The sequence below is a fragment of the Gobius niger genome (genome assembly GCF_951799975.1).
Source record: "Gobius niger genome assembly, chromosome: 5".
NCBI lineage: Eukaryota > Metazoa > Chordata > Actinopteri > Gobiiformes > Gobiidae > Gobius > Gobius niger.
Window position 1 is genome coordinate 39,889,032 of NC_136856.1, and position 27,237 is coordinate 39,916,268.

The window sequence follows — 27,237 nt, forward strand, 5'->3', positions numbered from 1 at the left end:
CATAAGCTTCAAAAGAGCTCCACTTTTTTCTATTTCCTAATTTTGATCTGTGAATATGCGGCCAAATTACATCAAATAAAGAGCAGCTGATCAGAAACCTGAAAGGCAAAAGCTGATCCCAGAGCCTCGATCTGCCTGTTGTTTAACCTACACCTCGCTGTGAGTGAGGCTGCACGGGCTCCTTTTACACACCGCCTCGAAAAGGAGACAGATACAGACTCTCATTCATGTAGAGATGGAAACAGGGTCTGTAGGACTATGGTTGGATTTTTGGTCAAAAACTGTGACAGTTTATGGGAAATATTTACCAATTATTTTGCAAAGAGCCGCATTGTATTAAACATATCCAATCATGCAAAGAGCCGCACTCCGATTGGCCAAGAGCCGCGTGTTGGCCACCCCTGAGCTACTTAAACAAGAAGAGCTGCCTTAACCCGTGACTGTGCTGACCTTGGATCCTGAAGTACTGGTCGAACAGCCCCACGTTGACAGAGTGAATGTGGGACAGGGGGATGGAGAGGCAGCAGCAGAGCCTCAAACCTGGGTCAGCACAGTCCAGAACCTCCAGCTCTGCAAACAACAACGTCAAACAACATTATTTCACTCTGAACTGGGCACATTTTCTCCAGTTTGGCCCCGGTGCCGTCACCTGAGTGTGGGGCGAGCGAGGAGGCGGAGTCTTCGAGCAGGAAGTAGACGGCGTTGGTGGAGAGCAGCAGTAAACAGGTGAGTTCAACTTCAGGGGATTTATACAGAACCACGGACAACCACAAGAGCTGCCTCAGCTCCTCAGAGTCCGCCTGAACCGAGGGAGGGAGCGGCGCTCATCAGAAAAGAAACAGCACAAAGCGGTTCGATTTACTGTGATGGTATTTACCAGAGCGATGTGTTTGTGGAAGACAGGCTGCAGCTGCTGAGAGTTGAGCCCAGAGAGGAGCGTCAGTCCTGGGGAGAGGCCTGAGGCGAGGTGTGGGGAAGGCTGGGTGTCTTCCACCGAGAGCGACGACAAACTGAGGAGGAAAAGGCCAATTGTTTTAATTTGCCAAAGAATATTAGAATATGACGGTGAAAAACAAAAGCAAAAACATTTCAGAATCACATAAAAACATCTATAGGAAATAGAATTAAGTGTGCACTTTTTTTCATAGTTTGGCTGGGGGTGCGACATATACTCAGGTGCGACTTATAAATCTAAATATATAATTTCACATGTTATTTCCACACAGACAGCCACAAGAGGCTGCTCTAGCCTTGTGTACCAGTATCTGCTCCTCCTGCACCGCTGAAAATATACAATCTTGGTCTCGGAGTTTGCAAAATTAAATTTATTTTACACGCATACATACATACCGGTATATGTTTTTTTCCCTTCATTATGCATTTTTTGGCTGGTGCGACTTATAGTTCGTAAATAAGTGAGAATCTAAATATGCAAGTTAAATGCAGGGTTTGCCATGATTATCTTTGTCTTTGGCTAAATTTTCATTTGACTCCAGAACAAAAAGGCTTATTACCGTAAATTCTCTAATACTGGCCTGTATTCCATTAGCGGCCGGGTCTCGGGTTCGTGGCTGGCGGAGGCAAATTAAAGCCGGTCTCTAAAACAGGCCGGGGCTTTTATTAGAAACTATAGCGGTAGAAATATTCGCTGCGGAGGAGCTGATCCCAGCGTAACTTTGACACAGATGTAGCCACTTTTCAAACCTCCTGTGACGATATTTAGAAACAGGGCAAATGTTTAATACTTTAATAAAGTCTCCATCGCGTCCAGCTGCTCCGTGTGCAGGTCAGTCCCACGCCTCAAAATAACTCCTCCCATCAGCGCGAGCGTCTCGTCTTCTCTCGGGTCAGTCTCATGATCGATCACAAACACAAACGCTCCGTCTAAACTCGCCTTTTACACAAGATAACAACGAATAATCCGGTCCGCGGTAAAAACGAAACAGAAACCTGCAGTGACACTGATGTCAAAGCTCCGCTAACAGCAACGAAACACTTCCTATTGTCCCGACAAAATAAAAGGCGTCAATGTTCCAGCCGCTGGGAGAGGGTTTGAAATGTTAATTAATAAATGAACCTAATATTTTAGGTGCAAATGGACACAAATCTCCTTTTTCTTCATTTTCCTGGTTGTCCGTTTTGCTCAAATAGAAATAAAGGCCTGTCTCTAATTGTGGCCTGGTTCCAATAAAGGCCTGGTCCCAGATGCCCTTGAGTAAATAACGCCCCCGGCCGATATTAGAGCATTTACGGTATGAACATGAAATATAATATACAAAAGTGATCTATTGAACCGTTTTGGCTTTAGCTTTACCTGTCACTCGGCGGCCTCCAGGAACAACAGCACTGCTCTCTGGATCTTTGACCACCTACAAACGAAGCGATTAAAAATAAAGGAGAAATGAGCTCATGTCGTCGGCTCAAACCAGCTGCTGCTCTCACCCTGATGTCCTCTGTGGGCACAGGCCTGCGGCAGGGCGACCATCCGGACCCCCTCCAGGGAGGCCCGTCTGAGGCTGAGCTTCTCCAGGAATGAGGCTCCGTCCTGGGGTAGAGGGAAGAGCAGCAGCAGCCTCTGTCCACACAACAGCAGCTCCACACTGTGGTTCCACCTGAGATGACAGGACATGGCACCGCTTTCAATTTCAACAGCATGAAGTAGTATCTCTACACCAACACATGGCCATCACAGTAATTCAAGGACTATTTACAAAGTAGAGATGGGCCAATACTTCCAATGTATCAGACTGTTTACAAAAAACATACAAAAGTGAGTGATCCTCTGGCAAAGCTATTAAATGTAGATGTTTTTTCCTGTGCAGTGTCAGCGCTTTGTTCTGCACTTCCTGGACACAACTGCTTCATTGTTAAAACTCAAAACTAAACCGCCGTAACTCGCGGTAAATCAAAACACTTCTTTTTAATGAGTTATTCCAACAGCGGCCAACAGGAGGAGCCCCAGTCAAAGTCTTCACCGGCTTTAGCGCCTGTATTTCATTGTTGCAATTTAATTCTTAAAGGGACTATGGGGAGTTTAAAAATGTTAAAGAGGGGGTATTCTGCAAAATGGACTTTTTCAAGCTTTCCATCATGTTATTCTGTCACTCCCTCATTAAAAACATGGCTGAAGTGTTGCCTTGGCACATTCACGTATTTCTGAGTAATCTGTAAAAACTGTGATGGCGGCCATTTTAGGGATAGGTTTGCCTGAGTCCTCCTAGGAACGCCCCCACCTCCTGGAGACGCCTCCGAGCCGAGTAACCAACCACTGCTCCTCAGCAGAACCCCCTCCCCACTGATGCCACAGACAGCGTGTGGAGGGGGCGTGTCTAAAGGCTCAGAGGTTCTTAAAGAGACAGAGGCCTATTTCAAGACATTCACTACAGCCATTTTGAGAGAGACATTTTATACAAGGCAGTTATTCTAATTTACTGCATTTACAGACCAACAGAAGGTTTGTCATCATTGTAGTGTGATATAGACTGGTGCTATGGGCCTTAAAAAAGCAGAACACCCCCTCTTTAAAACTAAGTATTTTCCTCCCCCTACATGTTCCAGCCATGTCCTAATGTGTAAAACAGGGGTCACCAACGTGGTGCCTGCGGGCACCCAGGGGCCCTTTGGGGCATGTCCAGTAGCCCTTGGGACTTTTTCTAAAGTGTAAAACACTTCATTTTCTTGAATCAAATTCTTAAAATTACAGTTATTTCGGTTCTTGTGACTCAGTATGAGTTTAAAATAAAGCTATTTTAATATAATATGGGGTTAATATCCTATAAGTGAACAGTGTACGTTTAAGTCCTTAGAATTTGTTTTTAACTGGTCGCCCTCGAACAACTTAATGCTCTTAAAGTAGCCCTCAGCTGAAACAAGGTTGGTGACCCCCGGTGTAGAATGAGCTCAGACCTGTTCACCACAACTGCCTCTAAAATCCTGCACTGTCACTCAAAAAGGTGTCACTTCGGGTCCGAATTGCCGTCATGCACGAGCTTAATATAGAAGGTGCAGTTACACATATGGCCTGAGGTGGCAGTATTGAGTATAAAATGGCGAACTTGCATCCAGCCCCTTTAACCTCTTACCACCCGCCAAAACCAAATGCATTCTCTCCTCTTTGCCATTGTCGTCACTTTTTATTTCCCTTATGTGTTTTTGTCACTTTTTTATGGCACTTTTGTTACTTTTTTTGTTACTGTTTTTGTTACTTTTTTTATGCATTTTGTCATTTTTTGCTGGATTTTGAATCATTTTTTTTCTGGATTTTTGTCTTTTTTTTTGCTGGATTTTTGTCTTTTTTTGCTGGATTTTTGTCATTTTTTTGCTGGATTTTTGTCATTTTTTGCTGGATTTTTGTCATTTTTTGCTGGATTTTTGTCTTTTTTTTGCTGGATTTTTGTCATTTTTTTGCTGGATTTTTGTCATTTTTTTTGCTGGATTTTTGTCATTTTTTTTGCTGGATTTTTGTCATTTTTTTTGCTGGATTTTTATCTTTTTTTTGCTGGATTTTTGTCACTTTTTTGCTGGATTTTTATCTTTTTTTTGCTGGATTTTTGTCACTTTTTTGCTGGATTTTTGTCACTTTTTTGCTGGATTTTTATCTTTTTTTTGCTGGATTTTTGTCACTTTTTTGCTGGATTTTTGTCGCTTTTTTGCTGGATTTATATCTTTTTTTGCTGGATTTTTATCATTTTTTTTGCTGGATTTTAATCATTTGTTTTGCTGGATTTTTATCATTTTTTTGCTGGATTTTTGTCATTTTTTTGCTGGATTTTTGTCATTTTTTTGCTGGATTTTTGTCACCTTTGTCAATTTACATCCTCATTTTCTTCTCATTTTTTGTCGCTATTTTGAAGAAGCTTTTAGATTTGGAGAATTTGGAGAACAGGAGAAAACATGTTCAGGTGGGAGTTAAGAGGTTAAAGAGACATAATTTCAAAGAATGAAACGTAAAATACCAACGCTGTAGCACCCAAAATAATGCAAGTCTATTAGTAAGCCCTATATGTCCACTTAAATGGGAGTTTTCTGGTTTTCTGGTGAACCACTTTACCCAATTTTAGCAACAGCTTCAATGTACGAAAGCAATACTTATGTTTCACCTGCATTGAACTGTAAAAAAAACAAAAAAAAAACACCCTCACCAAGATAACAAACACTGCAGCAAAAATCATAGGACTCCCCACACCAAACCTCAGTGAGACTCCACTCACCCCCTGCACGTTCACCTCACCCCTCTACCCTCCGGACGGCGGTACAGGACGCTCAAGTGCGGGAAGCAGAGGCTACATTAACCGAAAATTCTCCGTCATTTACGGAATATTTTTTACTTTGACGGAAAATTTCAAAGGCCGTCCGTCATTTGAAGGATTGAAAAATCAAGCCGTAACGAAAATAAAGACGCAGTTTTTCATAGCGTGCGGGGCTCTCGCTCTCTCTCTCTAAAGTTTCACACCGCGTCTTGTCTTGGATGAGCTCTTACAAGTTGTATCACTGCCTTGCTAGCTAGCTTTCCTGACCCGGGCGCTAACAACAACACGGGGAAGAAAACCACGATGCAAACGCGGTTAAAGACTAAGAATATGGAACCGCTCTTCTCACGTCAGTCTCAGGACGAGCTCATCTATGTCCCCCCTCTCTCTCTTTCCCTCCCCGTGTGGTAGCGGCGCCGCGTCGTGCAGTGATGGAACTGGTAAACATTGTCCCGTTCACCCACCGTTTCTTACATTCCGTTAAAATTGAAAAAAAAAAATGCAAATAATAAGCTCCACTTTACATTTGTATGAGCGTAATCTGAGCCTTGATGTTGAGGAGCAGGTGACGCTCTGAAAGTCGTCCCCTCTGAGACTTTTACGCACGAGTTTATACACATTTCTGCTGCAGAAATCCTGAAAAGAAATGTATCCTGCAATCTCACATTTTTACTAACATAAATAACATGCAGCCTATATGTATAAACATTTATAAAAAATAAAAAAAAACGCTTGAAGGATAAAAATTGCTCATGACAGATTTTTTTCAGCCCTGTCCTTCAAAATGAAGGAGAGAAATTATCCCGAGCGAAACCACTGGCGGGAAGGATCGTTTTGAAAGAAGCCTGATCCCGTCGGCCACCACATTTCTTAATATTGAGGACTGAGGTTGCCCCCCAGTCTCACCTCAGTCTGTGCTGTGGGCTCTCGCAGCAGGTCTGTTCTCTGCTGTGAACCACGACTGCAGCGAGAGGAAACCGGACGAGGCGCGGGACGGACTCCTGCGGCCCCGGCTCGGTCCGCGCTCCGTAGTCCGGCACCCACACGTACAGCTGTCTGTGAGAGAGGAACAGCAGGCGCGGCAGGACGGGGGCCGCACTCAGGACGTCCCGCAGCGGAGGGGGCGGTGGCTCAGAGGAGGAAGAGGAGCGGAGGAAGAGCAGAGCCGGGAAGCCTCCGTCAGCTGAACGGGACTCCTCCAGCTCCCACGAGTTCAGCAGAGACGGGGGCGGGCCTGGAGCGGGGTCGTCGAGGCTCACCGGGTCCATCTGAAAGCACGAAACAGCATTTCATTCAAGTCCTTTCGAATGGCCATTTTGCAGGTGTGTCCGGGATGAATGCGTCTCACCTAGGGCTGCTCGATTATTGAAAAAATAATAATCACAATTATTTTTGTCATATTTGAAATCACGATTATTCAAACGATTATTTGTTGCCTTTAAAAAAATCCATCAAAAAAGTGACAAAAATCCATTAAAAAAGTGACAAAAATCCATCAAAAAAATACAAAAATCCATCAAAAAAGTGACAAAAATCCATCAAAAAAATACAAAAATCCATCAGAAAAATGACAAAAATCCATCAAAAAAGTGACAAAAATCCATTAAAAAAGTGACAAAAATCCATCAAAAAAATGACAAAAATCCATCAAAAAAATACAAAAATCCATCAGAAAAATGACAAAAATCCATCAAAAAGTGACAAAAATCCATTAAAAAAGTGACAAAAATCCATTAAAAAAGTGACAAAAATCCATCAAAAAATACAAAAATCCATCAAAAAAATGACAAAAATCCATTAAAAAAGTGACAAAAATCAATCAAAAAAATGACAAAAATCCATTAAAAAAGTGACAAAAATCAATTAAAAAAATGACAAAAATCCAGCAAAAAAGACAAAAATCCATTTTAAAAAAAAGACAAAAATCCAGTAGAAAAGTGACAAAAAATTAAAAATTAGGGGGAAAAAAGTAAAAAAAAAATATTGAAAACAAAAAAAATAAATTGAAAAAATAAATAAATAAATTGTTGTTTTTTTTTGGAAAAAAATAAATATAATCGATTTTTTGCGATTATGCTAATTTTGTAATCGTTTACTGTTGTAATCGAAATCGTAATCGAATTTCGATTAATTGCACAGCCCTAGTCTCACCTCTAAAAGTTTGCTCAGCTCAGCCCTGGTTTTTCGCAGCTCCTCGGGGTCAGAAAACAGGATCCACTGAGTTTGGGAGGTTTTGGAGCGGAGGCAGAGGCACGGGCAGTGTGGCAGGTCCCGGTCTGAGCAGAGCTGGACTTCTGAGAGTGGAACGAGAACGGATTTCTGGAGAGAGGAGGCCAGCTGTGGCACCAACACACTGGGCTCTAGAAACAAGAGAAAGAAGAAGACGTCAACAAAGATACCCAGGTTTCATGTCTTTTTGGGGAAGAATAATATTGAAGGATAACGGACCTTGATGTCAAATTATTGATCAGATTCAGTTATGTGAATCAAGTGTCATCTCCAGCAGAGGGCACTAGTCACCATGCTGCTGACTACCAAGTGGCTAAGTTGTTATTTCAGTGCTGTAACGGACTTAAAAAACACCTCGGAGCACCCGGTCCAGGTGTGTGACAGCTGGATTAGAATGGGCAGACTGAAAATGTTGCTGAAGTCACCAAATCAACATCTCAGGGACCCCACGTGTAAATGTACGTGCAATAATGTCAAGAGCAAAACATATAAAAAATGGTTTATTAATGTCTATTTTAAATACTTAATTTACCTAAAAACCCATCATATTCAACATTGCAAATTAAAAAGAATATTGTCTTGAAATTGTTTTGCGACCCCCACTTTGGGAAGCCCCTGGATTAAAGGTAGGGGTTTAACATCGCCTTTGCTGTGCCCAATCCCGTCAGACCTTGGAAGATAAGCAGGGAAGGGCCTGGTCGGTACTTGGATGGGAGACTAGTGTGCCGTGAGATAATGTCTGGTGTGCCTTGGAAAATGATCCAATTTCACCTAGTTTTTTTAAAACAAATTCATTATTATCCACAAATAAAGTACCGTTTTCGAGTGTCTGTGCTGTCTAGAGCAGTGGTTCTCAACCTGGGGTTCGGGACCCCCAAGGGGGTCGCCAGACAAATTTTGGGGGTCGCCAGATCATGTAGATAAAATATAAAAAAAATTTTTAGCGTATATTATTATATTTTATTGTCGCATGTATTTGCTATTTTACCAGAGCGCCATTATATGTTCGTAATTTGATGAATTTTATTTTAGCCATCTGTTTTTTTCTTTGTTTTTTAAGAATTATGTGGCTAATGTTTCGATTTCTCACGGTGTGACCTGGGCGGGGGGTCACGAACCTCTTTAACGGTTTTAATGGGGGTCGCGGCTTCAAAAGGTTGAGAACCACTGGTCTGAGTAGAGTAACCATGTAATAAATACTCCATGTTAGGTCGCTAATATCTTTGAAACAGGAGAAGTAGTGATGCATGGATGCGGCAGGTGGCAAGTGAGACTATACGGTGTTCCTATTCAAGACACTTTGATGTGAACGACTGAAAATAGGCTACAGGGTTACATTTTTAAATATTGTCTGCTGGTGGTGCCTCGTGATTTTTTTCAATGAAAAAGATGTGCCTTGGCTCAAAAAAGGTTGAAAAACACTGGTCTGGAGAATGTAGTGAGTGAGTGAGTGGTTGGTGGTGGTCGGAGGCGCAGACTGATTGTAGGGCTGTGCAATTTATCGAAATTCGATTACGATTTCGATTACAACAGTAAACAATTACAAAATTAGCATAATCGCAAAAAATCAATTATATATATATTTTTTTCAATATATATATATATATATTTTTTTTTTTTTCAAATTTTTTTTTTCCACATTTTTTTTCTAATTTTTGGATTTTTGTCACTTTTTTGATGGATTTTTGTCTTTTTTTCTGCTGGATTTTTGTCTTTTTTTTAAATGGATTTTTGTATTTTTTTAATGCATTTTTGTCATTTTTTTGATGGATTTTTGTCACTTTTTTTATTGATTTTTGTCATTTTTTTGATTGATTTTTGTCATTTTTTTGATTGATTTTTGTCATTTTTTTGATGGATTTTTGTCATTTTTTTGCTGGATTTTTGTCATTTTTTTGCTGGATTTTTGTCTTTTTTTTAAATGGATTTTTGTATTTTTTTAATGGATTTTTGTCATTTTTTTGATGGATTTTTGTCACTTTTTTGATTGATTTTTGTCATTTTTTTGATTGATTTTTGTCATTTTTTTGATTGATTTTTGTCATTTTTTTGATGGATTTTTGTCATTTTTTTAATGGATTTTTGTATTTTTTTAATGGATTTTTGTCACTTTTTTGATGGATTTTTGTCACTTTTTTAATGGATTTTTGTATTTTTTTTGATGGATTTTTGAAATCACGATTTTTGTCATAATCGTGATTTCAATTATGACAAAAATAATCGTGATTATTATTTTTTCAATAATCGAGCAGCCCTAACTGGTTGCCTCGCTTCCGTCATTGTACCCCGGGGCAGCTGTGGCTACAATAGAAGCTTACCACCACCGAGTATGGAGTGATGTAGTATGTAAAGTGTCTTTGAGTGTCTAGAAAAGCGCTGTATAAAACCAATGCATTTCTTTTTAGCAAAAATCATACAAGGTGAGTGTTTCGAGAGCGAAAGAGAAAGACTTGACAAATGTGTAAACTCCACCATGTTTCCTACATAAATAAACTAAATAAACATACCTGCGTCCTGATTGGTGGGACTGAAATCATGTGACAGGAAGAGCAGCCCGAGATGCTTATCAGTCAACACCAAACAGCCCTCCATCAGCCCAGTCTCCTCTTCTTCTTCTTCACTCTTCATCTGGAGGCAGCAGCACCACAGGGCTTTACGCACTTGCACCTGCTCAGACAGCGCCGCCTGCTGGACCTCCTCCTCCTCCTCCTCCACAGGAAGTGACGGGGCTGGGACAGGAAGCGAGGTGGAGGACGACTCCTCCACTGAATCGTCCAATCCCATCTCGAAATAACCGTCCCTCGAGCCTGGGCTGGAGACGTGAACACATGATGGTTCAGCGGAAAACAAACACGGCGGGACAGAAAAGGGCAATTCGAGATCGCAGCAAACGGGAAAACCTCCAAATGGACAGTGATGCATTTAAGTGTCTCACCTTGTGCCGTTGAGCTCAGTTTTTTCAGCTTGTTCGTTAGACTCCTCCTCTTCCTTCTGCAGCTCCGCCTCCTCGTCGCCGCGGTCTTCGCTCAGAGCCGAGCCGAGCCGCAGGGACAGCTGGGAAATGAAGTCTTTGTGTGAGCAGAGAGAGAGGAGCTGGGAGGGCAGCAGCGGGCAGTAGGGGGCGCTGCAGAAGAAGCAGGAGGCGTCTGTGTGAGGGGCGGGGGGCGAGCAGACGCAGCTGGGGAGAGAAAACACAAACTTTAGTTGATTTTTTCGGTGGAATATAGAGATTTGGCAAAGGCAGAGACTGACCAGACAGCAGCAGAGGGAGCTCCACAGTGTTCACCCGGAGTTTCACCCTGAAAACACCACAGTCACACTAACATAAGTAGCTCAGGATGAACAAGCCCAGTATGTGTTTTACAATAATATGCTCTGCAGTGACATTTTTAAAGATAAACGGTCAATGGGATTATGGCTAAACAAAACTCAGGACTTAAAAATAAAAGATGTGTTTTACCTAAAGACAAATCAATCACTGAAAGTTCGCTGAAACTCCCGAAGGAGACAAACGTCGCAGACTCTGACTTAGGAGAGGTTGAAGATGCAGCTCATTTTGTTCTTCTAAATGTGTTTTTTCAATCAGTGGCGATGACGAGTTCTGTTTAAAACAGTGTTGTTTTTGTCAAGGAAGACGATAACGTTATCATTTCGTTGACACACCTTTTTTTATTGACGATAACGTAACGATGACGAACTAAAAATAGCTCTTTGACGACTAAAACATGAGAAAGATGTTCGTCCGAGCGTTCGTAAACAGAGCTTGTGCGCGGAGCAGGAGAACACACTCGGTACATGTGCCACAGAGCGGCGCCCACACGCAGCACTCTGCGTTAGTGATGCACGGGTTTCGGGTTCCACCGGTTCGTGAAATTCTCCTTTGATCGTGGGGCGGGTCAAAAAATGCCTGTCGCGGGCACCCTATGCCTCCGTACGTGCATTCATTGAATTCAGTCACAACTTATTCCGTCGTCTTTACAGCAGGTTTTTGCCGCAAATATACGTCGGATTTTCATAAAACAAGCAGCGTTTTGCAGCTTGTGATCCAGAGAACGCTTTTGTGGAGCTCGTGTCTCCTGTTTTCCACAGTATGTGTGACTGTGTGACTTCGCGTTAGGCCGACCTCTGCCCTCTTCCTCTCTCCCTCTTGCCCAGCGCTCTTCAGAGGGAGAGAGAGAGACTGAGTAATAAATAATAAATGTATATATTTCTATGGACTGAGCGCGCGAGGGTATGACACGCCGGTGCTGTTCATACGGATCATATTTGTAACGCGTAATTTTTAATAGTTGCGGGGGCGGGTTGTAAAAATAGAACAATGTTGCGGGGCGGGGCGGGTCGGGTTAGAACCTGCTCCAAATGCGGGACCCACGGGTTGAAAAAAACCTTGACCCGCGCATCACTACTCTGCGTGCCTCTTTCCCTCTTTTCTCTGGACAGTTTTAAATACCGTAACATATGAACGCAGAAAGCATGTTGATGAACGAATATGCAGAGGGCCCAGTGAACAACAAAAAATCTCGACGATCAGAGGACGAGGAGAGCGGACGCTTTGGGGATAAGTCATATTCACAACGACACTTCTGCCAGTGCCTATTGGGGTGTAATCAGTTTGTCAAAAGCTAAATAAAGCCAAGAGATTCCATCCATCCATCCATCCATTCACTTCCGCTTTATCCGGGGCCGGGTCGCGGGGGCAGCAGTCTCAGCAGAGATGCCCAAACTTCTCGATCCACACACACCTCCTCCAGCTGTTCTGACCCTGAGGCCACACCTCCTCCAGCTGTTCTGACCCCGAGGCCACACCTCCTCCAGCTGTTCTGACCCCGAGGCCACACCTCCTCCAGCTGTTCTGACCCCGAGGCGACACCAGGCCAGCTCGGAGACATAGTCCCACCAGCGTGTCCTGGGCCTTCCACGAGGCCTTGTCCCACTAGGACATGCCTGGAACAGATGCCCGAGCCACCTCAGCTGGTTCCTTTCGACGTGAAGGAGCAGCGACTCTACTCCGAGCGCCTCCCGGGTAACGGAGCTCCTCACCCGATCTCAAAGGGTAAACCAAGAGATTATTATTATTAATCTCAATACTTACTTATTTCCAATACTGATCGAAATGAATTATTACTTTTTAGAATGAAACTAACCAAGATTTGACTAAAATAACACACAACACATAATCTAAAGTGAACACAAACTTGTTGAGGCTTTGTGAGTGCAGTGAACGCCACATTCAGAGCAAAGTGAAAAAAAGGAACTGCACACTTAAAGATAACCCTCTGTCTTCAGGCGTACGTCACCAGTTCCTCGTGCCCGAGTTGTGAAAGCAGCACGAGGCTCAATAACGCGATGAGACACAGAAAAGAGCCGACGATGTGAACTCCATAAGGGCGATGTGTATTTGGTTCACACCTGGTCCTCGGTGGGGGCGGCGGGGAGTGCGGTGTGGAGGTGGGAGGTGTTCACTGACGGAGGAGCCGCCTCCACTTTGGGCAAAACACTGGGGGCCACTGCGGTCTCCTCTCTGCTGCTGGTTACCGCTGAAAACGGGAAACAAAACCAGTTCAGTGCAAGGACAAAGAGTCTGCTCTCACAACAGGAAGGAAATGGCACAACAACAACAACTGAGACACAACGCAAACAAAACAAGTTTCCAAAAAAATGATTAACATATGAGAGAATTAAAAACGTCATGATTCTGAAAGCAGCAGCCACAGATTTAAACGTCTTCAGATCAGAAACGGCACATTATGAGATGGAAAGGATGTTTATTTTAGACTTAAAGGGGAGGCTTCTTTATTATTGCCGTGTTCAGCTTTGTATTGAGTAGGGATGCACCGATACCAATACCAGTATCGGGTATCGGGCCGATACCACATGCTTGTACTCATACTCGTACTCATTAATGAGGTCCCGATACCAGAAACCGATACCATCTAGCGTGCGGCCAGGCAGCTACGAGGCGCAGCTACGAGGCGCAGCTACGAGGCGCCTCAGCTGAGGAGAGAAGAAGCAACAAACTGGAGAATAGTTTAGTGTAAACACAATAATCCACATAGCGCTGACTTTATTACAGACTGCGCTCTCTAAACCAGAGTCTGAGCTGGATTTAACCAGAGCTTAATGTTGTTAGAGCTGCAGCGTCTGCAGTGTTTACAACATACAGGCTAACGATGCTAACTCGCGGCTAACAGTTTAGGCCATTCTGACGCCGTTTTAAACCCAGGGGTTTATTCATCTGAAAAACTAACCCAGCGACTAAAAAGTCCTCAGAAAATCCAGAATAAAGACATACAGCATGTTTATATTGAGGGAAAATGAGCTGCAGCCGAACAATGAAAACGCTGTAGCTACTCGCTAAGTTACTACAAACACACGAGAAAATCTACAGGAGCTGAAGTAAAGACGAAAAGAGACCATTTAAGAAACATCTCAATACTATTGTTAAATAAAAACACATAAATGAATAAAGCTCAGGCATTGGGAGCTTTAGGACATGGGCTTTTCTGTCTATGATGGACAGAGCAATAAAAATTAAAAATTATATTGAATGAAAATAAAATAAAAAATAAATGGCATCAGCACAATTCTAATATAACTGCTCTTAAATGTGTCGCCTACTTTACTTAAGGAAATGTACATGAGTAAATGTACTAATTACAAACCAATCTGCTGTGACAAAAGTAAGAATGTTGAAGAAAATGCCTTGTGCTCGTATCGGTATTCGGTATCGGCGAGTACTTAAATCAAAGTACTCGTATCGGTTTTAGAAAAAGTGGTATCGGTGCATCCCTAGTATTGAGCTGCAAAAGTACTTATTTTCTGTCATGTGGCTGCTGCCCCAGAGCCCCCCCTTTGCCCCCTTTGCCCCACACAGCCTGATACATACATGATTACCTTGGCTGGGGAGGGCCGGCTGCTGGCCACAGAGAAGAGGGGGAAGAGACAGGAGCACAAACAAGAGAAACACACATCAGAAAAGTAACTAAACTCAATGGAAGCACAGGGCGTATAAACATGGACAGCGAAGGGAACCCTTGATATTTAGTTTGCTTTATTATCAGAAACTATTCAACTCTTAACCCTGAACCGAGTGCATTTTCTCCAGTTTGGCTTTGTCCAGATCTGGAAGCTCAAAAACAAAAATGCATCAAAATAGCGACGAAAACGCATCAATAAGTGACAAAAAAAGTGATGTATAAACGTTACGAAAAAGCTACAAAAATGTGGCAAAAACCCTTAACCTCTTAACTCCCGCCTGAACCGAGAGGATCTTTTTCCTCACGTCATCAGATTTCTTTTCCATCATTTTTTTGTTGGGTGTTCAACTCATTTTTGTAATTTTTTTGTCATTTTTTAGCACATTTTTGTCACATTTTTTGTCATTTCTGGTCAAATTTTGGTAATTTTTTTTTCATCTTTTCGTCAATTTTTTATCAAATTTTTTGTCATTTTTTTGGCAAATTTTTATCCCATTTTTGTCATTTTTTGTCACATTTTTATCATTTTTTCGTCAATTTTTTAGCACATTTTTGTCACATTTTTTTTTGTCATTTTTTGTCAAATTTTTGTATATTTTTTTCATCTTTCGTCAATTTTTTATCACATTTTTTGTCATTTTTTTGGCAAATTTTTATCCCATTTTTGTAATTTTTTGTCACATTTTTGTCATTTTTTTGACAATTTTTTAGCACATTTTTGTCACATTTTTTGTCATTTTTTGTCAATTTTTTTTATTTTTTTTCATCTTTTCGTCAATTTTTAATTAATTTTTTTGTCATTTTTTTGTTACATTTTGTCATTTTTTTGTCACATTTTTGTAATTTTTTTTGTAATTTTTTTGTCAATTTCTTGTGACATTTTTGCCACTTTTTCATCAATGTTTTCTCAGTTTTTTGTCACATTTCCATCATTGTTTTCGTCTCAGTTTTGTTGCTATTTTCACAGCTTTTTTCCAGAAGCTTTTGGATTGGGGCAAAGCCAAACTGGAGAAAATGTGCTCGGTTCAGGTGGGAGTTAAGGGGCTAAAAATGTGAATTAAAAACCGGTGACAAAAAACGTATGATGAGGCTTTACCCTCTTGTTATCCAGTCGAGACGCTTTTAGATTTGGGTAAAGCCGAACAGGAGAAATGCACTGGGTTAAAGTGGGCGGTAAGAGGTGAAAATAAAAGGTTAATTAAGCATCAGCCATTCAACATAAATTACCATCATTCTTTTTGTCCCTATTAAAATGGTTTTAATTGAAATCCATCATCTGTCCAGGTTTATATGCAGTCAGTAGTTTACATCTACAGCAAAGCGAAAAGTGATTGTTTCATATTTAAAGAGGAACTGACTAAAAAAAGTGTCTAAAAAAAGACTTATCCAACTTATATTCATGTTTGTACCTTCCTCTCAGAGCTGCTGCTGTTGCTCTTGCGGTCCTTCATGTCTTTGGCTTTCTGAATGGCTTTAAGCACCTCGACAGTGTCCAGCTCCTTTTCCGTCGTAGTTTTTCCATCCAGACAAACCTGGAGCAGAAGAACACACGTGAATGTCTCCTAAATAGTCACACGGTTCAGTACAGTGCCCTTTTGTGGAGAAGTGTTGATTAGGGCTGAAACGACTAATCGATTATTGAAATAGTCCACAACTATTTTAGTAATCGATTAATCATTTTCTGGTTCACACAGACTAAAATGGAGCAAAAATGACCCAAATAATGTAGTATTTTTGATGAAAACCTACTTTGTCTGTAGTGGTTTGTACAATGTAAATTTCATGAATAGAGCCTTCAAAAAACATCTCCCTTTAGTTAACTCCATCAGCACTTCCTTAACCTCTTAACTCCCGCCTGAACCGTGAGGATCTTTTTCCTCACGTCATCATTTTTTTGTTGGGTATTCAACTCATTTTTGTAACTTTTTTGTCATTTTCTCGTCAATTTTTTATCACGATTTGGTCATTTTTTTGTCATATTTTTGTAATTTTTTTGTCACATTTTGTCAAATTTTTGTCATTTTTCGTCAATTTTTTTTTCAATTTCTTGTGACATATTTGCCACTTTTTCCACAATTTTTCGTCACTTTTTTGTCAATGTTTTCTCACTTTTTTGTCACATTTTGGTCATTTTTTTGTCATTTTTTTGTCACATTTTTGTCTTTTTTTCTTCTCGTTTTTTCATCAATTTTTTATCAAATTTGTGTCTTTTTTTGTCACATTTTGCCACTTTTTCATCAATTTTTCGTCACTTTTTTGTCAATGTTTTCTCACTTTTTTGTCACATTTTTGTCATTTTTGTCATTTTTCGTCTATTTTTTTTTTCAATTTCTTGTGACATTTTTGCCACTTTTTCATCAATTTTTTGTCACTTTTTTGTCATATTTTTTTGTCACATTTTTTCATTTTTTTTCTTTTTTTTTTTCCATTTTTTCATCAATTTTTCGTCACTTTTTTGTCACATTTCCATCATTGTTTTCCTCTCAGTTTTGTTGCTATTTTCACAGCTTTTTTCCAGAAGCTTTTGGATTGGGGTAAAGCCAAACTGGAGAAAATGTGCTCGGTTCAGGTGGGAGTTAAGAGGTTAAACAGCGCGACTTAAGCTATAATGTGATAAAAAAAAAAATGGAAAAAAATTTTTTTTACTACACCATTCACAGCCAAGCGATTAATCGATTAATCGTAAAAATGATCGATAGACTAATCGATTACAAAATAACCCTAGTGTTGATTTATTTTGAATGTTTCGGGGCTTCGGAGGATCGTCCAACTTCAGGAGGGGGTTCCAGTTTTAATTTCCCACTGGGAGGTCAGTAATTCTGATTCTGATTTCCGAGTACAAATGGAACGCACTATCAAGCGTCATCCCCCACCTCCTCTCTCTGCCCCTGCTTTTAGCAAACGGAGACGCTCCTTGTTTGTTCATATGCAAAATCCCGAAGTACTACGGGCCATTTCTGACATGCGAGCACAGCATAAGCATGAGAATCGCAGTCTTACAGTCTCCCGTTTGTACCAGGCTTTTTAGATGCAAACAGACATCCAACCGTTTCATACTCTTGTCTTCAAACGACTGGGCTTTACAGCCGTTGAAATGCCTTTGTGTGGAGGGGATTCCAGATGACTTCCAGACTGCTGCTCCAGGCCAGTCCATTGTAATGCATCGTCTTTGTGTTAAAGGCCGCAAACAGATTAGAGTTAATGACAGATTTCTTTGTCAGACCTGTTAGATTGGTTTGACCTGCCCCAATGTGTGTTTGGAGGATGGATGGATGAGTGGGTTAGAGCTGAGAAGAAGACGCTCTCTGTACGACAACAGACCAATACTGGAGTGCATCTTATACTCTGGAGCAACTAATTTGTGATCCCAACCCTTCTTTTAAAGGAACAGGCCACCGTTTTTCCATACTGAGATATGTTCTTACCTTAGCTTTGACGAGTTCTTTAGGACCTGTCTGATCTTCAGTCACGTAAACACAGCGCAGACGGCGTTAGCATTTAGCCTCTCCCTCTCTCTTCTATAGCTCCTCTATAGCTCGAAATCCCCGCAGTAATCTTCACTTTACTGTGCGGATGCCAAACTACTCCTGGTATTATTACGCCTTACAATATAGTTCCCCCTTTTATCCGCTTAGAAAATCCACAGTTTAATTTTGTGTAATTATACTTTGTAGTGGAACACTTCACGTAACCATATTTAAATAGGGAAAACGTGGAAGAGCTTGGTAGCTTCTATCTTGACCTGTTTTGGAGCTATAGAGGAGAGAGGGAGAGGCTAAATGCTAACGCCGTCTGCGCTGTGTTTACGTGATTGAAGATCAGACAGGTCCTAAAGAACTCGTCACAGCTAAGGTAAGAACATATCTCAGTATGGAAAAACGGTGGCCTATTCCTTTAAGTTTTTCTGACATAAACGACAGAAGTCATTTACTGAACTCCGTGTGGCAGGAACGCCTTTGTTAATGTCCGAATGATACAACTTTCTTGTGGCTGTTTCTGTCGTCACATCTGCTATGTTCTCATTGGCTGCGCTTCGGTTGTCCCACATTAGTCCCGCCTCAAGCAGTAGCTTTTCTACGACAGGGTCGCCAGACTAGTCTCCAGTTTATTAATTAATAAACATCGGAGATTAGTCTGGATGCCAGGCTAATACTGGAGTGCATCTTATACTCTGGAGCAACTGATTTGTGATCCCCGCCCCCTTCTTTTAAAATCAAATATACAGTTTCAAATGCAGCTAGAGGGAACTGCAGAAAGAAAGTTTGGAGTGAGCAGTTTAGAGGTTACTCTTAGAGAAGAAAACAAAACAAAGCTAATCCCGGACTAAACGCTCGATGAGCACAGCGAGAGGAACGAGTTTACAAAGCTTGAGAAACGTGCTGTTGGGAGAGGCTCGTCAGGCTCCGTGCGATTGTTCAGAAATGACACGGAGGTTGAACATTTCATTGGATTTAGTGATTTGGAGCGAGATCGAGAGTTTGGTTTGTTCTTTATCCTGAACTGTTTATGTGACGTTAACCCCTTAACTCCCACCTGAACCGAGCACATTTTCTCCAGTTTGGCTTTACCCCAATCCAAAAGCTTCTGGAAAAAAGGTGTGAAAATAGCAACAAAACTGAGACGAAAACAATGATGGAAATGTGGCAAAAAAGTGATGAAAAATTGATGAAAATTTGGCAAAAATGTCACAAGAAATTGTCAAAAAATTTACAAAAAAATGACAAAAATGTGACAAAAATGAGATAAAAAAGTTGACGAAAAAATGTGACAAAAAATGACCAAAAAAAATTACAAAAATGTAATAATAAAAATTACAAAAAATTGATACAAAATGTACAAAAAAATGACAAAAATGTGACAAAAAATGACCAAAAAAATTACAAAAATGTGATAAAAAAGTGAGAAAACATTGACGAAAAAGTGACGAAAAATTGATGAAAAAGTGGCAAAAATGTCACAAAAATGCCACAAGAAATTGACAAAAAAATGACAAAAAATGTGACAAAAAAATACAAAAAATGTAATAAAAAATTGACAAAAATTGACAAATAATGACAAAAAAATGACAAAAAAGTTACAAAAATGTGATAAAAAATGTGATAAAAAATGGACGAAAAAATGGACGAAAAAATTACAAAAATTACAAAAAAATGACCAAAATGTGACAAAAAAATTACAAAAAATTGATAAAATTTGGACAAAAAATTACTAAAAATGGACGAAAAAATGACAAAAAGTTTACAAAAATGTGACAAAAAATTGACGAAAAAAAATGACAAAAATGTGACAAAAATTACAAAAAATTGATAAAAATTTGACAAAAAAATTACAAAAAATGTACAAAAAAATGAGTTGAGTACCCAACAAAAAAATGATCGAAAAAAAATCTGATGACATGAGGAAAAAGACCCTCTCGGTTCAGGTGGGAGTTAAGAGGTTAATTTACCAGACGCCTATTTAGTTTGTTGTTCATGCTTCATGTTGCTAACCATCTATGTGCTACGTTAGCAAAGCATACGCCTATTCAGCCTGTTGGTTTGTTCTGCATTAGGCACATTTTGGCCAGAGCGACTTATGGTTCGGAAAATACGGTATTAAAGCGGAGTTACCTCTGCGGCTCTGTCCCCAAACTGAGCCAGTACTTTGGTCCTGTAATCTGGGATGATGCACATGGGATTGTCGGACAGGTTCAGTTTCTCCAGGCAGGGCAGTGACCCGATGTTCCTGATCTCCTCCAGCTGATGAGCAAATGAAAATGTCTTTATCAAACAGTAGAACTCAACAGATTTACAGTAATGGCTGTTTCAGATACATGAGCAATTATCACACGCACCCGCCTCGTTTAAACGGTGAAGACAAAATAACAGACAATATATCGTCTACAAGATAATACTGAAATTTCGGTTTGGATGACGTGCACATTTTATCTCAAACGTACAGGAATTTGGAAAAATATGTAAAGAAAAAGTACAGTAAAAGAAACTTTGGGGAAAATCTGTAAAGTGATTTTCCTGCCCTTTTATCGTCTTCTCAGGACAATTATCTTTTTAAGATAAACAAATATGTTTTCCAGCATCGTTGGTGAGAAAGTCCCTAAAAATATTCAGATATTCATTTTTGTCCATATCAGCCAGTCCTAATCAGGTCTACTACCACAAATCTCACAGGTACAACCATTTTTCTTTGATTGCTCCAGTGCGACGCCGTCACATCAGTCGTATAGAGAAAACAGGACTGGAGACTCAAGTATTTTTCTCAATTTAGTTCTGATTCTATTTATTATTATGCAAAATGTATCGCTATAGGAGATGAATGTATGTTTAAAGTGGATATATTCCTTAAGTGTATAATGGTACAACAGAAGTCATGCTGATGATGCTCGAAATCCGCGCAGTAATCTTCACTTTACTGTGCGGATGCCAAACTACTCCTGGTATTATTACGCCTTACAATATAGTCCCCCCTTTTATCCGCTTAGAAAATCCACATGGTTTAATTGTGTGTAATTATACTTTGTAGTGGAACACTTCACGTAACCATATTTAAATAGGGAAAACGTGGAAGAGCTTGGTAGCTTCTATCTTGACCTGTTTTGGAGCTATAGAGGAGAGAGGGAGAGGCTAAATGCTAACGCCGTCTGCGCTGTGTTTACGTGACTGAAGATCAGACAGGTCCTAAAGAACTCGTCACAGTTCGGGTAAGAACATATCTCAGTATGTAAAAACGATGGCCTGTTCCTTTAACCTTAGTATTTCTTATTGACGTATAATCGATGCTACACACTTTTCCTACTCTCTGTTGTCGTCTCTGTGAGTTTAGATGTCCATGACAGGGAAATAAACCAGTCTGACTCCCCTATCATATCCTAGATTATTTTCATGATTAATCGATTAAAGACATGTTGATGGAGTAAACTTAAAGTGAGTGTTTTTGGAGGCTTCTTGTGCTAATTCTGATTTCTGATTGGATATATACATATATTTATGACATTTTCAATGTACAAAACACTACATACCCTTCCATACTGAGATATGTTCTTACCTGAGCTTAGACGAGTTGATGCGTACCTGTCTGGTCTTTGTGCGTGCCCTCAGTCACACAAAACGACCAAAGATGTTGTTAGCATTTGGCCTCTCCCAATGTATTCCTATAGCTCCAAACAGGGGTGAAGCTGGAAGTGACCACGCTCTTCCACGGGCAATAAGACCAGACAGGTACGGATCAACTCGTCTAAGCTCAGGTAAGAACATATCACAGTGTGGAAAAACAGTGGCCTGTTCCTTTAAAAAATAAAGTAGGTTTCCATCAAAAAAAACAAAAAAAATCATATCATTTTTGCTCTATTTAAGTCTGTGATGACTAAAATAGTTGACAACTATTCTAGTAATTGCTTACTTGTTTCAGCCCTATTTTGGAGACATTTTCCTGTCATACTGCAGATGTTTTGACCTGGTTTATGATCATATCTTACTAATAACTGGCCAAAGAACACATTCTCAGTCAGCACGAATAAACCGACTTGACATGATTCGAGCACAGCCTCTTCTGACCTGTGCGAGCTGGTTGTGGCTGAGGTCCAGATTGACCAGAGAGTAGAGTTTGCTGAGTCCTTGGAGGCTGCTCAGCTGGTTCCCGGACAGGCCCAGGGTTTTGATGTTGCCCAGACGGGTGTGCGCCGCGTCCAGAGAGCAGAGGAGGTTATAGGAGAGGTCCACGTGCACCAGGCTGTACAAGTGCTGCAAAGAGATGGATGACAGTCACTCTATGCTCACAAAGAGATGGATGACAGCAGTGTTCATTTTGGCAACATATTTTATTTTAGTTTTAGTCTTTTAGTCAAGATTTAGTCAAAAAAAACTTCAATTTTAGTCAAGTTTTAGTCGACTAAAATTGCACGTCAATTTAGTCGACTAAAATGAAGACTAATTTAGTCTACTTATATTTATAATATTCATTCATTTCTCCTTTGTGAGATCAATAAAGGTTTATCTTATCTTATAATCATATTTAATTGTGGTCCTCGACTTCATGGAGCTGCTCCACATGAACAAAGCACAAACCTGTTCATTTGGCAGTGAATTTAAATTATCTGAGTACGGCTGAAACAACTAATCAATTACTAAAATCGTTGTCAACTATGTCAGTAATCGATTAATCGTTTTCTAGTGAACACAGACAAAAATAGAGCAAAAAAGACATGAAAATTATGTATTTTGGATGAAAACCCACTTTGTTTTTAAAGTGAGGGTCTGCAGTGTTTTGTACATTGTAAATTTCATGAATATCTGTCTTTGTCTCGTCCAATCACAAAGCAGAATTAGCACAAAAAGCCTCCTACAAACGTTTACTTTAAGTTTACTCCATCAACATGTCCTCAAGCGGCGCCACTTTAGCTTTATGTGGTCAAAAAATTGAAAAAATACAATTTCCAGCCAATCGATTAATCGATTAATCGTAAAAATAATCGGTGGATTAATCGATTACCAAAATAATCGTTAGTTGCAGCCCTAGATCTGAGGCTCTTTCAGACTGTCAATAGAAGTTTGGATGATTTTAGTCTCTCCTTTTCATTTTCATTTAGTCTTATTTTAGTCGACTAAAATATCTGGACATTTTAGTCACAGTTTTAGTCTCATGAGAAACTTTTAATTTAGTTTTAGTCGGTAAAAATATCACTTTGACTAAAATTAAGACGAAATATTTTAGTCGACGAAATTAACACTGGAGGGCAGTCACTCTATGCTCACAAAGAGATGGAGGGCAGTCAGTATAGTTCAGCGTCAACAAATCCTAAAACAGCATGATTGTAAACATGTTTACCTGGAGGTTTTCCACTGATGACAGCTGATTGTGGCTCAGATCCAAAAACTCCACTTTCGGAATGAGCTTCTGGAAAACATTTACAAATCTGCTTCAACAAAACCTGAAACCACCGTCGCCCAGAGCTGGTGCGACATGTATCACGAGCATCTGCGACTGTTAGAAGTGAAAGTCTAAATACCACCGAGGAGTCCACTGCGCTGATGTCGTTGCGGCTCAGGTCTAAAGTGGTCAGGGTTTTCCAGACCGGGATCACGGCGGTCACAGGACACGAGGAAGCCGCGCCCTCCGGCTCCCACTGGGGGAACTCGCTGGCCTCCGGCACCAGCACCAACTGTTCAGGGACAGAGACGAGCGGTTTTCATTTGCATTCTGTATTTCAAGTGTAAAGGAGAAAGAGTTTGACGCACAGCCATGGAGTCGGTCGAGTGGTGGACGCTCATCGTGGCCAAAGTCTGTCTCAGAGACGACAAACCAGAAATCTGCTGCGAACTGCACTCCGTGATCTACAAACACAAGAAAACATGATTATTAACATTAACTCCTTAGCCATCATAACCCAACACATTTTCTCCAGTTCAGCATTCTCCAAATCTTAAAGGGATGTTTCAGGATTTTTGACACAGGGCCTCATTTCCTCGTTATCCAGAGTGTTGCTGATTTCTGGAGATATTTTTTTTTGTAATTCATGCCGTTCTTATATTTGAAGAGTTTCGTGGCGCTAGGCTAGTGCAAGGCTAGTGCATTTCTATGGTATCAGCTAGCCTGCATTAAAAACAGTGTGACCCGCTCCAAAGAGCACCTGAGGCAAATCACTTAGAACACTAGACTAACCATATAAATGTCTGTGTCCATAGAATAATCTTTGGAATATAACTGACCTGCATCACATGAATGATCGCATTTTGAGGGACTATTTTCTAGCAGATCACTCCGCCGCCGCGCAGCTTATACAACCACGAAGCTGATGCTGCTCAAATATAAGGTATTTTAAATGCAAAATGGTGAAAATTACTCTATGGACACAGACATTTATATGGTTAGTCTGGTGTTATCAGTGATTTGCTTCAGGTGCTCTGTGGAGCGGGTCACACTGTGTTTAATGCAGGCTAGCTGATACCATAGACATGCACTAGCCCGGTGCCACAAAACTCTTCAAATATAAGAACTGCATGAATTACAAAAAACAATATCTCCAGAAATCAGCAACACTCTGGATAACGAGGAAATGAGGCCCTGTGTCAAACATCCTTTAAAGCTTCTTGACCTGAGAGTCACTTGAAAGAGAGACATTTGAAAGCCAAGGCCTAAAAACTCACCTAAGCTTTGTCCTTGTATTAGTTTTCAAGTTTTAGTCGTTTTTTTGAAAATGCAGCAAAAATGTAACAAAAAACATGACGAAAAAGCAAATAAAAAGTGACGAGCACATGATGAAAGCGACGCACACGTGATAACAGAAACGAGGATAGAGCTTAGGCCTTTAAGGAATAGTTCACAGTTCTTCCATACTGAGATATATTCTTCCCTGAGCTTAGACGAGTTGACACGTACCTGTCTGGTCTTTGTGCATGGTCGTGGAGGAGCGCGGTAGCTTCCAACTTCACCCCTGTTTGGAGCTATAGTAATACATTTTTTGCGTGACTGAGGGCACACAAAGACCAGACAGGTACGTATCAACTCGTCTATGCTCAGGTAAGAACATCTCTCAGACCGATCCAATGTTTGATTACGGGCTTTAAAAATGTGGAGCAACGATGTAACAGAACTCTACACTGTGTGAAACTCTTCGTACGTTTTCTCAACACTGGACAACATCACAAAAAAGTTGCTTTCGCATGATGTGTCTCATAGAACAAGATTAAGAACTGGCCAGGTGAAACATAAAGAAATCAGTTATAATAAATGATTCATCAAACTCAAATGTGCTTAAATGACCAACTCCGGAGGGACTACTATGGGTCAAACCAGCGCTACCTCAGACATTCAACCTCATTCGAAAGTAGGTCTAAACCAAGACTCAACCGACACCCGGACACAGTATGGCGTATGGTGATTGTGTTGTTGCACAGACCTCGATCTGCAGCAGTGACTTGAAGATGGACAGGTCGAACGGGAGGCTGTTCTCCTGGATGTTACTGCTGCCCACCGGCCCCTGCGCTCCACTGATCTGAAAACAGAAAACACAAGAGCCGAGTGATGAGAGAGTGGACCTCAATGATCAAAACCACTAAATGAAGTTAAAGGGGCAAAAATGGACTTTTCCAAGCTTTCCATCATGTTATTCTGTCACTCCCTCATTAAAAACATGGCTGAAGTGCTGCCTTGGCACATTCACGTATTTCTGAGTAATCTGTAAAAACTCTGATGGCGGCCATTTTAGGGATAGGTTTGCCTGAGTCCTCCTAGGAACGCCCCCACCTCCTGGAGACGCCTCCGAGCCGAGTAACCAACCACTGCTCCTCAGCAGAACCCCCTCCCCACTGATGCCACAGACAGCGTGTGGAGGGGGCGTGTCTAAAGGCTCAGAGGTTCTTAAAGAGACAGAGGCCTATTTCAAGACATTCACTACAGCCATTTTGAGAGAGACATTTTATACAAGGCAGTTATTCTAATTTACTGCATTTACAGACCAGCAGAAGGTTTGTCATCATTGTAGTGTGATATAGACTGGAGCTATGTGACTGAAAAAAGCAGAACACCCCCTCTTTAAGAATCTGCTTGACCAGCTGAGAGGAAATGTGGAAGTGAATGAAAGCCTGACAACGTAAAGACTTGTCATTCAACATGTGATTCAGAGGGTCAGAGACTTATTCACATCACAAATCTAAACATGTGTGAGTGACAGGCAGATTGCGTAAACTAGAGTGTTAGCTGTGGTTACCTTGAGGTACTTGAGGCGGCAGGTGAAGTCCAGGATGTGTCCCAGGTCAGTTTTGGCGTCTCCGGTGAAGCAGGTGGGTTTGGCCAGACGCAGCTGCTGAGTGACTGAATAGAGCTGCAGGGGGCGCAGAGTGAACACTTGACCGGCCTCGAGCAGCTGCTCACCTGCGGGAGATCACAAGCCGCATTTTCAGTATATATGAAAAAGCTGAATGGTTATTCTCTGAACAAAGCCACGTGTACAACTTCTGTAAAAAGTCACGTCCTGAGGGGTTAACATGGCTCTTCAGAGGCATTTTTACTGTCAGCTGGATATTAACAAAGGCATAATGGGTTCAGTTCTCCAAAGAGCACCAACAATGAGAACTGGAATATTTATTTATACCTTAACCTTAAAGGAACAGGCCACCGTTTTTACACACTGAGATATGTTCTTACCTGAGCTTAGACGAGTTCTTTAGGACCTGTCTGATCTTCAGTCACGTAAACACAGCACAGACGGTATTTGCAGAAAATGGCTCTTAACTTTAGGCTACAATGGTCAGGTTTGGCCTCCATGATGCAAACTTGCCTACCCATTGCCATTATATTTACCCGAACTTTTAATTGTCATATTTATTGCTCTGTTTTATTGCCTTGATGTTTGTTGCAGCCCTGTGAGACGACTTCTGTTGTGATATTGGGCTATACAAAACCATTAAACTTAAACTACCCCTGCAGTAGATGAATGGACTGGATGCTTTGTGCCCCTGTCCTGACCTGCGGACCCCCCACTCCTGTCCCATCCACCATCAGCCCCTCCTGCCGTGCTCCATGCCGCTTTGTTTTTGCCTTTTTTCCTCTCCTTTAAGACAATTCCTGATGTGCTTTTGAAGTATTATACAAATTTAAATTTCCCACAAGCCGCATTAAGAGGGACGTATGTGAGCTCACCTTTGTGGAAGAGCTCCTCGGCCAGCGCCGCTGTGACCCCATTGACCTCCTGGGACAGAGAAACGATTGTTAGAACAATTCGGCTCCTGTTAAAGCACATGACCCCCGTGTCAGTACAGCCTCAGGCAAGAGATGGTTATTTACAAGCT

The 27,237-nt window shown here is 41.0% G+C and overlaps 2 protein-coding genes across 3 annotated transcripts in view; one reads left to right on the forward strand and one right to left on the reverse strand.

The window, feature by feature from the left end:
- Nucleotides 1-27,237, forward strand: part of LOC306962771 (uncharacterized protein) — a 1,040,752-nt gene that overhangs the window by 709,498 nt on the left and 304,017 nt on the right. The gene's annotated exons all lie outside the window — the stretch shown is intronic.
- nisch (nischarin) overlaps nucleotides 1-27,237 on the reverse strand; it is a 42,781-nt gene that overhangs the window by 7,083 nt on the left and 8,461 nt on the right. Inside the window, exons 4-24 of one of the 2 annotated variants that reach the window (XM_079555975.1) lie at nucleotides 27,089-27,137; nucleotides 26,157-26,320; nucleotides 25,347-25,442; nucleotides 23,686-23,781; nucleotides 23,457-23,609; nucleotides 23,276-23,344; nucleotides 22,006-22,191; nucleotides 20,065-20,193; nucleotides 15,865-15,987; nucleotides 14,373-14,391; nucleotides 12,888-13,015; nucleotides 10,731-10,777; nucleotides 10,414-10,656; nucleotides 9,986-10,290; nucleotides 7,401-7,609; nucleotides 6,156-6,517; nucleotides 2,443-2,612; nucleotides 2,315-2,369; nucleotides 878-1,010; nucleotides 650-800; nucleotides 451-570 (exon numbers count right to left, since the gene is read on the reverse strand). In XM_079555975.1, the coding sequence (XP_079412101.1) occupies nucleotides 451-570; nucleotides 650-800; nucleotides 878-1,010; nucleotides 2,315-2,369; nucleotides 2,443-2,612; nucleotides 6,156-6,517; nucleotides 7,401-7,609; nucleotides 9,986-10,290; nucleotides 10,414-10,656; nucleotides 10,731-10,777; nucleotides 12,888-13,015; nucleotides 14,373-14,391; nucleotides 15,865-15,987; nucleotides 20,065-20,193; nucleotides 22,006-22,191; nucleotides 23,276-23,344; nucleotides 23,457-23,609; nucleotides 23,686-23,781; nucleotides 25,347-25,442; nucleotides 26,157-26,320; nucleotides 27,089-27,137 (3,007 nt within the window). Of the gene's footprint in view, nucleotides 1-450; nucleotides 571-649; nucleotides 801-877; nucleotides 1,011-2,314; nucleotides 2,370-2,442; nucleotides 2,613-6,155; nucleotides 6,518-7,400; nucleotides 7,610-9,985; nucleotides 10,291-10,413; nucleotides 10,657-10,730; nucleotides 10,778-12,887; nucleotides 13,016-14,372; nucleotides 14,395-15,864; nucleotides 15,988-20,064; nucleotides 20,194-22,005; nucleotides 22,192-23,275; nucleotides 23,345-23,456; nucleotides 23,610-23,685; nucleotides 23,782-25,346; nucleotides 25,443-26,156; nucleotides 26,321-27,088; nucleotides 27,138-27,237 lie in introns of both variants that reach the window. The other variant, XM_079555974.1, reaches the window with a different exon arrangement.